The sequence below is a fragment of the Sander lucioperca genome, chromosome 18, assembly GCF_008315115.2.
Source record: "Sander lucioperca isolate FBNREF2018 chromosome 18, SLUC_FBN_1.2, whole genome shotgun sequence".
Lineage (NCBI taxonomy): Eukaryota > Metazoa > Chordata > Actinopteri > Perciformes > Percidae > Sander > Sander lucioperca.
The window spans coordinates 24,326,580-24,338,723 of NC_050190.1; the positions used below are offsets into that span (position 1 = coordinate 24,326,580).

General features: G+C 39.0%; 1 protein-coding gene across 2 annotated transcripts in view; it reads left to right on the forward strand.

The window, feature by feature from the left end:
* The first annotated feature begins 1,099 nt into the window (after positions 1–1,099).
* Positions 1,100–12,144, forward strand: part of syne1b (spectrin repeat containing, nuclear envelope 1b) — an 86,876-nt gene continuing 75,831 nt past the window's right edge. The window contains exons 1-3 of one of the 2 annotated variants that reach the window (XM_035994759.1): positions 1,100–1,115; positions 2,443–2,740; positions 10,532–10,593. In XM_035994759.1, the coding sequence (XP_035850652.1) occupies positions 2,674–2,740; positions 10,532–10,593 (129 nt within the window). In that variant the 5' untranslated portion in view covers positions 1,100–1,115; positions 2,443–2,673. Of the gene's footprint in view, positions 1,116–2,442; positions 2,741–10,531; positions 10,594–12,144 lie in introns of those variants that run through there. The other variant, XM_035994760.1, reaches the window with a different exon arrangement.

Below are 12,144 nucleotides of genomic sequence, written 5' to 3' on the forward strand. Positions count from 1 at the left end.
TTTTGTTTTGCTTTGTATCTTTATAATTTTATTATTTTCTAAACACCGACGATCAGGGCCATGCAATGATCAAAAGTATACAAATTAAATAAGAACTATGCAATAAATATCACAATTTTATACCTTTTCTCAGAATCTTCATACTCATAATTACATACATAATTTTAAAATCTTGAATAAATAACATCAAAACTATTTTCTTTTTTGGTAAATGATTGTATTTTGCAATATGGCTCACTAGAAATTTAGAAATTCCTGACCTTTTGCTAAAACATACTAACATTTAGAGTTATAAAAATGACCCTTTATTAATGACTTAACGAATTGAGTGTGGTGCAGATGGTCTGCAGCCCCTATCTCCCCCTATCCCTTTACATTGAAGGGTCCTCCTGATTAATTAAAGAGCTGGATAAAAAGACAAGTGTCATGCTGCAGGAGGATGTCCCACAACCAGACAACCCAAAACCTGTTATAAGACTTGTTAAAAACTGCATGGAACCCTTTTTATGTGGCCCCAATTATCTTCTGGTAACATCGACAGCATCCTTTAATAATTGAATTCATATCACACTGTCTGTTAAGGTCACTATAAACTAACTGTGAACTAAGTGCCATAAACAAACATTGGGAGAGGGAGAGAGGGATACCCGGAATTCCTCTCTGTGTTCACCCAAAGAATGAGCCCTTTTGTCCATAAAAATTAGGAGGACCGGAACTAGACCACACATTCCCGACCCCTCCTCCTCCAGTCGGTGCAGTTTGCTGCCAGCAGCGTGCCGCTCTTTATTCTTGTGGTTACAAACTTCACTTCACGCCACCCTCTTTCATTTTCACCGTTACCATTGGCAACAAGGCAACACACACAGGCACGCACTTCCTCTGTAAAGTTATCATGATCTGCAGTCCTGAAAGCGGTAAGATGACACATGGCAGATGCAATTTAATTGATAGTGTTATTTGTTAGCCTGGTGGTTGTTAGGGTCCTGTTCACCGAAATGTTAGCTACTATTTCACTTGTTAGTTTCAGTTAGTTCTTCTTTGAGTTTGTGGTGTTTTAGTAACTTCCTCTCGTGTTAAAACTGGCGCTAATGACGTACACCATTCAAATAGCTACAGTAAGTTATACATATATATCTACTTTGTTTCATAAGTTCTAATTAAGTGTTAAATAACTTTATGATAACATGATATGTGCAACAACAGGCATGTAATGAAACTGTTGGAGGCAAACGTTTGTGCTGGCTACTTCAAGACTTCTTTGGGCTCATTCAAACATTTTCTCACTCGACAATTTAACTTCCTTTTTTGATTGATGTCCTAAAAGTGCTTGTGGGTTTATAGGTTGGCAGTTTGCAGGCCACGACGAAATATTAACTCTTTATTTTAACATTTCTATACACACTAGTCACTAACCATTTAACTTGTATAAAGTTAAATTATATATATATATATATATATATATATATATATATATATATATATATATATATATATATATATATATATATATAGTCTAATACATGGTTGTCCAATTACTTGCCTGTTAATGATAACTTTGTGGTTTTGTATTGCTTATCTTTGTTATCTTTGTGTAGCTCTTTCTGTATTTAGATTCGTTACTTCCTGAACATTTCTTACTGGCACTTCTTGAGAGCTAATGATAGCCAATTCAATCAAATGCCTTGTGTGTGTCAGAATACTTGCATTTTAGCACCAATTAAGTTTATTATGAATCTCACTTTTCATGTAAGCAATACATTGATTGACAGGTAATAATATCTTAAATATTGTGTTTGAAAACATAATAGGATCAGACATTTGGATAATTTTACAGGCCTTTTTCACAATGGATATATATATATATATATATACTATTAGCATCTGTTTTAAGCCATGACAATGTGACTTTGAGCCAGCATGCACAATACCAGGACCCTGAACCTGAAGAAGTTTTAGCCATCATTGTGTACTGTATATTTTGTGGTACATTGATTAGTTCTTGTGATATCATGTGACAAAACTTACTTAAATACATGGGAAACTCACTGAAAACTGTCTACAGGGATATGCAAACAATATGGAGGGTAACAAAAAGTTGTCGTAAAATAAAAAAACAAAAACAAAATTGCAACCAAGAGGTAAAAACAACAACATTAAAAACAATGAAAACTTGAAAAAAAAGCATGATAGTGGTAATGTTTCAATGATTTATGTAAACTGTGAGACACTTATCACTTCTATGCTACAAAAGTGGAGTTACCTAGGGTGGTCTTAAGGCATTCAACATGAACATGTGCTTAAAAGAAAGTTAAACAGTTTATTTGGTCCCAAAAGGAGGCCTATAAACATTTGATAAGTTTAGAAACGGTAAGCAGTGTAGTAAAATAATTGCTTGACAATAGGTGTGGCCTCAGTTGAAACCCTCTGACTTTTCTTTTGCAGCCATTGAATGGAAGAAGTGCTTCTATTGGACAGTAAACCTACTGTCCCTGCATGAAACCTGAGATTCAATTGGACCTGGTCCTGCAGTGAAATTAGAAAGAGAGAGAGAGAGAGAGAGAGAAGGAGAGCGAGGGAGGGGCAGAGGGGATGTCCCACTCAGGACGGTTGTGAAGGATCTTCTGCCGTCAGCATCAGTGACCCAACTTGTCATTACAGCTGTGGCGAGACGACATGGCATCTCCAAGGCACTTCGGTCGACCGTCTGTGGACATCGCGAATGTGATGCAAAAACTGCAGGGTAAGTGTCATTCTTTTGCTCAGCTGGCTTACGGACAAAACACTCTCCTCCTGCACTGCTGCACAGTAATATTGTGCTGATTCAATGCCTGGGCTGCGTGCCCTTCTGAAGTTTTCCAGCTTCTGCAAGGCAGGATGCTCACATACACACACACACACACACACACACACACACACACACACACACACACACACACACACATACATGCATGCCTCCACACCCACACCACACACTCATTTACTTACATAGGAGCATTTAGGCATAGAGTTAGAAGCATATTTTTTAAAATTAAACTATTTTACCTTATTGCTTACTAAGATTGATTCTCCGTGTACCTCATTTTTCTTGTCTCTCTGAATTCTGCGTGGCTGGTAAAGACATAAACAGTAATGGAATGTGCAAAAATTGCAATATATAGTATCATTTTGAATACTTAAAAGTGATAAGTTACAGTCCTACATTGTGTAACTGGCCTGTTCTCGAGCACTTCTAGCCTTTAAAAAGCATAATAGAATCACACATTTGGGTAAGTTGATTTAAAGTGCACATGGTCTTTTTTGTAACCAGTTTTATGTTTTCCAATAGCACATAATCTTATTTGGAATAATAAGAAAATTCATTCTTGTGATATCTTGTGACCAAACTACAAAAAGACATACTACATTGTTGGCCAACCTAGATCGGGTAATTAAGAACTTATTTAAAGAAAACATGATTTGTTTTATTCTGTTAATATTGTGAAACTCCTGATCTCGACGCAGCTTTTGATCAGTTTGTCTTCACATCTTTAAATCAGATTTTCTGTAGAGATTAGTACGCCAAATGTGTCATATCACATGTGTTAACATCATGTCATTATTCAAGCATCAGCGTGACCTTGTCGCAAGTAAAAAGAACTTAATGCTTTTTGGACACATTCTTTTTTCAAGGAATAAGCTAATCTTTAGTTTGATCCCTTCTGAGAAAGTTTTTATTCAAGACTTACATTAAAAGTTATCTCCTTCATTTAATTCTTTGAGGCAGGCCAGAGATAATCAGAAACATTGAGTCACAACAACTGTGGTTTCATGAATGCACAGACAATGAACTGAACAAGACTAAAACCTGACACCCTTTCTGCCCTTGGTAAGAGAATAGATCGATAGTAGGAGTCTCTTTTTGTTGGTGCCCCCCTTTATTACAGAGCATCAGGCCACTGCCATCACTAAACAAGTCTGGTCGATGCTGGCATCCACCTCCGCTCAGTGTAGATGTATTTCTGGAAGTACAGTTTACCAACAAATTTGACACATTATACCTTGTTACCATAGCGACTGTTATGAAACATTTGTCTGTGGTTGTCCAATGGTGCCCAGTTCCTGCTGTAGAGAGACTTGGTTTCCTGTGTATTGCACAGCTATTTACATACACTTGATATCAGTAGATATTCTAAGCACAATGAGGGTGAAATGTGTCATGACAAAGAGCATCTGCCATTTGGGTGTTATTCAGTTGTTTCACAAATGTTGAGGCCCGTGTACTGACTCAGACATGCCCTGGAATGAAGGGCTAAATAACTTATAAAGCATCTTTAAGTCTCTCTAAGTAGATCTTTTCTCTTGTTAATGCTGTATAGTGTAAGGGATAGACACAAACTACACCTCTTCTTAGCTGCTGCTGAAAAAAAAGAACAGATTTCAAAATGATTTAAAAAAAGAAATAATAGAAACACAGAGAGATGCAATTGCTAAATGTATCTTTCTGACCTATCAAAATCAGAAAAATCAAGTAGCTTTTATACTGAATGGGGGAGAAATTCACCTGAACAGTGCACAAATGGCATAATCTGCAATGCAAAGTGCGTGTGTCATGACAGGAAGTGGAATTTGGTGTCAAGTCACATCTGGAAGACATTATTGTGCCAGTGGTTTAAGGTGCTCTGTAGATGGCAGGCGGCAAGGTAGTCTGGGCTTTTCTGCTGTTAATCAAACGCAGCTTCCTGTCATGGGTGGATCAATTATTGACACCAGCTAATCTGAAGTCTTGTGAATGCATCTTGCTAGTGTTGATTGTATTAGTCCACATTATTTAATAAAACAGATTTGTGAAGAAACCTCCTAAACGTATGAACAACCAATCAACCAAAGCAAAAATACTTGTTGCTGTGCCACCATGCCATCGTAATATTCGTCTGTTTGATTTCAGCACCATTATAAGACCACAGTGTAGCAAAACCTTGCGGCCTTAAATGCCCTCAGGGTACAATTGATGTCTAGTAGTTGCCTGGTGGCGTGTGCGTGACAAGCGGGTTGCTCTCATTATGCCTGGTTTCTGTGGGTTTCACTCTAGTTGAGAGACTGTGTGTCAAACAGGATATGAAGAAACACAGCTAGTATAGGGTTTGCGGTAACATCTCATACATGTAGTGTGGTGAATCACCTACCTGATCACATACTGACAGATAAAAGCCTATTAATGTAGAATATCTCTTTAATGGTTACATTTTTAAATGTTTCTCTCATTTCCATTAAAGGTGCTGTAGGTAGTAGATTATGAAGATCCAGGACTTAGCCAAAAAATGTGAACATCGACAACTTCTCAGTCCCTCCCCTCCTTATAGCAAGAACTTAAGTCAAAGTGTATAGAAAGTTATGGACTGTCAATATACCACACCGCAAAAGCCCAAACGGTCTCCTAAGCCCCTCCCCCCACAAGGGAGAATGAATGCGTGTGCATGAGCAGTGATTGACACGCAGTTAGACCCCCCCCCCCCCCCACCTGGCCCTGATTGGTGCATCTGAACAGGGAGCTGTGGATTTTTACAAATCACACTACAGGCTGTAGGTGGTGTCAGAGGAGCCGGATGTTGCACGTTTAAATATGAAATGTTAAGTAGTTTTTAGCCTCTTTGCTTCCTGCGATAAATAATCAAGTGACACAACATTAAGGGAAAAACATGGGGCTGCAACAAACAATTATATTCTCAATTAATGGATAATTTTGTTTAAGCTAGAGAATGTCAAAAAATAGTGATAAAATGCCCATCACATCTCTTTCGGATCCAAGGTGATATCTTCAAATGTTTTGTTTAGCTTGAGCAACAGTCCAAAACCCAAAAACATTGAGTTTACAATGAGACACAGGGAATCCTCACAAGAAACTGGAGCCAGTAAATGTTTGGCTTTTTTGCTTAAATAATGACTGAAACTATGAATCAATCATCAAAAAAGCTGCCCGTTAATTTTCTGTCTATCAACCAAAATGCCTCCTTACTCTGCACATGCAGCCAGTAACACACGATTACAGCTGTGTTGTAAAAGGTCACAAGCTAAAACATAGTGGTAGAGCACACCCATTGTTAGAAATGCGTTCACTAAGGGGGCGGAGTAGTTACATCATGGTTGGAGTAAAAGCAAGTAAAAGAAAGACAAGCATGAATGGTGTCAGCTGTAAGAGATGCTTCTACTCTACAGTGTCAGCAACAGCTGCCAGGGTCAGACAGCCATCACACTGATATGATCTCATGAACAGAGAGCCTAATTCCCTCTCAACACTGAGCCAAGCTGCCTCATACTGTTCTGAATACTAATTGTTGCAGAAGGATAGTGGTTTCAACATTTATTTTTGTTTTTATTTATTGGATTACAGTATTACAGTCATGTTGTTTTGAAGACCAGGAAACCTTTCATAAGTAAACGCTCAGTGTCAAGCAACACCGGATAGACCGCTACAGAATAGTTTTTTTGTCCTGCCTGATTGTTGTTGGCCTGTCAGAGCTAAAGTAAGGCTGCTCTCAACTAAATGGAACAACAACAGGGTGAGTGGGCTTTTACAGTGCTCCCAGGTGACCAACACAGGCCAATGAAGCCAAGCACATACAGTACAGTATTGCCAAAGCTATCATCTGTCCTAAGATCACCTTAAGTAATCCATTACTCATGTGGATTGCAGATGCTTTAGTGGTTTGATGCTCTATGTGGTTTGTCGCTGGAGCTATCCACTTTTAATTGCCACTTAGCCACTAGTACTACATCAGGCCTAATTAAATCAGTTGACTAAGACATTATGACTCAATGATGGGGAGCTGTTTTACATAAGGATTTCATGCTTGTCAGAGTTAGTATATCCAGGCCTGACCTCCATACGTACACCTTATTACACAAACTCAGACTCTGGACAGCTCCTTAATAGCTGGATGGATTTCAGACTAAGCAGCTGGAATATCAGGACAACTTCAAGTTATCATTTACAAGTTTGTTTTTTTATTTCATGTGTTATTTTTCTTCCTTTTTATTTCCTCAAAAGTGTTTTTAGGGCTGGGATTTGAACCTAACTACTTCAAAACTGTTAAAAAGTTGGCATCTAATATTTTGTCAGATTTGTAATCATGTTTACTTATTTTTAAATCAGATAGATCCCAGCCAAAAAATGTCTAGGTCCAACTCTTGTTTCTGATGCTTTTAACCACTTCTTGTGGCCTTCCTCAGTGGATTGAAATGATCATCTTTGAAAAAAAGAAAGTTGAACCTTGTGTTGTGAATTTGTCAAAACAACTTTTTCCAAGGTTTAAGAATAAACCTTCAAGCTCAAGATTGTACCGATTTTTGACTATTTTATTTAGGCACAGTACAGCTGCTTGTGTTTAGACAACATTCAACATTTGGGAACTTTGGCTTATAAAATAGTTTTGTAGAAAAAAACGGGTTTATATATCAAAAAAAGTAAGGTATCAAAAAACATATTGTTTCAGTATCAGGAGCAAAATGCAGGTTTTGGCACTAGTAATGAAATATTTCAAATGATATGTAGCCCTAGTTGCCTCTGGTGGAAACAAAAACACATGAGTTCCTTTGCAGCAGGATTTTCCTGGGTTGGACCTATGTGGCATGAGGTGTTTAGAATAGCAAAGTAAAAGCTTTAGTTAAAAGGTTATAGGTTAACTCACTATTTACCATCCACTGTTCTGCTTTTGGGACTTCAGCACTCTTTTTAGGACTGTTTTAAAGTGAACATGAACATGTTATAAACGTATCAGTAGAGTAGACTTGACGTAGACGTTATTATTGGTCATTTTCAAAGAAAACACCCTGGCATAAAAATAGTACAGATACAATTCACTGTGGATTATACTACGCCCTAAATATATGTTGTTTCCAGGTGGTTGGGTGTTGAAGGGTTTAAAAATGCTCTAAAAATATGAAAATGGTTTTGATTACAATTAATTACAGGGTTAATCTTTTTTTATTTTAACCTTTTTGGTGTGGGACTTAGCTGCTCATAAATTGCTATGCATTAATTGCAGTGTCTCAACAAACTCATTGTTCTCATTGTACGCAGCTGTCAACATCATTTAAATGGTGCTACTTTTAACCTTGTGCTGTTTTGACGTAAAAGGGAGAGAAAAAAATCCATTTTCACCCAAATAGCTTTTCTGGGACAGTTCCACTAGCAGTCTATAGAGCAGTAATAATAGAATCACAAGCTCAGGCCTATTTTTAGTATATCAGAGAAGCTTTTAGTATGCTGGTGGTCTTGAAAGAAAAAAGGGATTTTTCTGCAGGAGAAGATAAGCTATCAAGTACCATACTTATTCACTGTTGTGTGTTATATTCAAAAGAGTGGAGTAGTAGTGCGGTAGAAAAAGACTTGTGGTCAAAGCTGAAGTGGTTCTGCTGGGTCTTACAGGACAAAAATGTTCATGCTTTAGAGCTTTTACATGATACTGTGTGTGCACTGGGAATCCCGGGGTGGGTGTGTCTGCTTTGTCATCACAATAGCATTGACACGGAGAGAGAGAGAGAGAGCAAGAGAGAGAGCAGGTGGTGGATGTCGTTCACCAGCCTCAGCATTAATTATTAAGATTTGTTGCACCATGGTGAGCTTTGTGCAGCAGTCTTTTAATTTTGTTCTGGTCTATTTAATCAATAGGCCTACAGGGACTTCATCTGATTTTACAGACAAAATAAGAATAAAAAAAGCAAATTTGAAAGGTACATTTTTACAATTCCTTGGACATTGAAATGCTTTTTTTTTAACTGAGTCAATCTCATAGAAGATTAGACAAATCTTATAGGCAAACACAGGGCCATACACACACATACAGACACGCATAAATCAGGATAATGACATCACCGACTCCCACATGCTGATTGGTGGAGCCATGCTTCTAACTGATCTCTCTCCAGCCTCAGACGGTATGATGATACAGCGAGGCAGTGCAGCGGGGGCTGTGCACAGCCACACAGGCATGGCTCCTCTGGATGGGAAAAGCACAGGAAGATGGCAGGATGTGATTGTAAATGACCCGATCCATTAGAGTTTTCTTCTCCATCTGTGCGTGTGTGTGTGTGTGTGTATGTCTGTGTGGGAGAGTGTCAAGGAGGAGGGGACGTTTTCATCACAGCCTACAGCAGCTCTTTTGCTTTCACCAGGGAAACCAGGCAGCCAGATCTGTTTTGCTTCCTGCTGGAAAGAAAAGGGAAAGGACAGGACAGTGTGTTGTGTGCCAGTTTCTCCACAGTGGATCTTATTTTCACACATACATACAGTACATGTACGCTGGAACTCATGAAAGGCAAAAGGAGAGACTTGGAGAGTGGGGTGTAGAATGGCTCACTATAAGGATGTATCTGTCAGAAAGACTTCTTTAAATCTGGTGACCGGATTTTTTCAGTATCTACGTGGTAAGTAGGGCAACAGCACCCTTCACCTCTCATCTGTGTGCACATACGCAGCTAATCTGGGATATAACTGGAGAAATAACAGATGCTAATGGTTTGTAGGTGAATATATGCTACATGAACTAGTTACAGTGTCATGCTGCACAAACAGCTGTATGTGTGTTGCATCTGTGTGTGTTTGTGTGTATCTGTATGTGTGTGCTATGCTTCAGTGGGCATCCCCTGTGCATCAGTGATGAAGCATTAGCCTGTGGGTTAACTCAATGCCTTTGCTCCCTGTATAGTGTTCACATTGCTTCCTTGAACACGTGACCATTGTCTATATCTCTAAGGGTGGATGTTTAAAAATGGCCACTCTGTGCAGTGTGCAGCACTAGCCTACTGCCATGCGTGACAGGGTGTTAGACATCAGTCCTTGACGCAACAACAGCACTTCTATGGCAAAGAAATCAGTCGTTTTGTTATACATGCTGCATAATGCATTAAGCATTGTGACTGAATAAATTAATAGACCACAAAAGAGGCTGGGGGGTGACCAAAACAGTCACACATTTTATTACTGAACACAGGGGGCTTGGGGGATGTGTTGGCAGAAATTTCCTCCCCACTCATTCTCTAATCCCCTTGTATGACCTCTTTTTGAAAGCACTTCACAGGAGCATTGATTATACTAGCACCGGCAAGCTTGTGTTATTCACTTGCACAAATGTGTTTGGTGCAGGGTGCTGTAATGCTACTCCACATCCCAGAAGCAGTGTAAAATGATGTACTATGAGTCTGGATAAAGTCGGATTCTGGCTCGGGGAGTCCTGCAAAGGCTATAACTGACAAAAGTTATACTGTAGTTAGGGGATTTATATTTAATGCATTTTATGATTCTGTGGTAGCTATAAACCCAACCATATCCATATCTAGAATCAATTAGCAGCCACTTCTTTGCAAGAACAAATATGGAATCTCTGATCATAAAGTCCTACTGACTTGAGTGTATTCTCCCCATTTGGTTGTGTATCCTCTACATTACGAATATCCCCAGCTCCTTTAGTCTGATGTATGGGCTTAACAGTCAACCGCCATGAGCATTTGGCGTCTTATCGTGTATTGACATGCCCTCTGTGCCTTTCATTTTCAGACGAGCAGGAGGCAGTGCAGAAGAGAACCTTCACAAAATGGATCAACTCTCATTTAGCAAAGGTAAGTGTGAATTTCCATCCATGCTCGCCGCTGCTTACGCACTACGTGGCTATCATAAATCACTTGACAGGGGCTGGAGATTGAAGGATTTTATAAGCTCATCATGTAAAACAAATTGTCAAATATAGTTTGGAAGTGGTCCTATGACTATTTTAATGAGAGAGGCTTATGATGCTTTATTGCTTGTCGTTATCATGTAGCTTTTCTTTGGCCTGTGGTATTTGAGGCTACTGAGCCATTACGCCTGTGGAGGGAATCGACTGCAAGATGTGCTTTGCCATGCAACAATTATGACATCTATTACCCTGCACAAGATAATTGAATTTATCCAGTTAACTGTAAATAATGACACAGGTTATTTCTTAAACATTTAAGATCAAATCATGTTTATAATGACAGTTTGCTAGATCTAATGATGGGGAGGGAACACCCACTACAGTATAGCTATGATTCTTCTGTTTCCCTGAGAGGAGAACCATTGAAATGGTCATGCAGCGTGTTGCTTTGCTGGAACGATGAAACTTACATACCTGAGCTCAGAGAGGCATCTTCACAGTGCCAAACTGCAGTTCTGCTTTAAAGAAGCCCACAAGGGGCATTTATACTTGAGCTCAAAACTAGTGGAGTGTGTTTATGTGGACATATGGGAAGTATAATGGAATTATTGAGAAACTGGTGTGTGGGGTATGTGTTTGTTGTGTATTAGGTGTTTGTGTGTCCCCGCTGTGTATGATTGTGTAGGTATGTGTGTGGGTGTTTTGTTATTCGTGAGTGTGTGTATTTGTGGACAGGATTGGCTGGGATAGTGATGCAGTGTACAGATGGAGAACAAGAGGCTGAGGACAGTTCCCCGTAGGCAGTCGTCTGCTTCTAAGGTTCATGCGTGTAAATTACAACAATGAAACATGCTGATATGCTGTATCACATCACACTGTGACCCTAAAATAACAAACTGTGTTAGAGTATGCACACTAAAGTTTGGAATTCAGAATTAGTACTGAGTTATTTTTTCGTGTGAGTGTAATCACTGCAGACACAGCAAAGTGTTCAACTAGTCATACACCGCTAACAGGGATTTAAGTCTGAAACCCGGCAAAGAGATTTAGTTTAGAGGGTTTTTTGTTGAGTCTGATCTTCCCACATTAGTTCAAAGCTTGGCTTCTAAAACTTTGAAAGAATCTCAGTTATGTGGTGGGCCAACGCAGAGACGCTTTGTTGGTCTATTCTTCATTATTCATGCACTGCGCTCAAGCTCACTCACTGTGCATACCAATAAGACTAATGTAGCATAAGCTACATCATGAAAAAAGAGCTCTCAAAAAGTCATATTTACACTGCGGACAGCTGCCATACTGGCTTATTTAACTGGAAAGTTTACAGTAATTATGACTTTTCTTGTCAGTGCACGTAAGGTTTCTTGCGATAGTTTTGTGTGTGAATAAATGATGAATATTGGTCTGAATGGAATCTTCTGTTTATGGGTGAAAGTTTGTATTATCTAAGTTTGAACTTTCTCCAGTTGTCACACTTTCCCTTCAGCCTTTGTTTCCA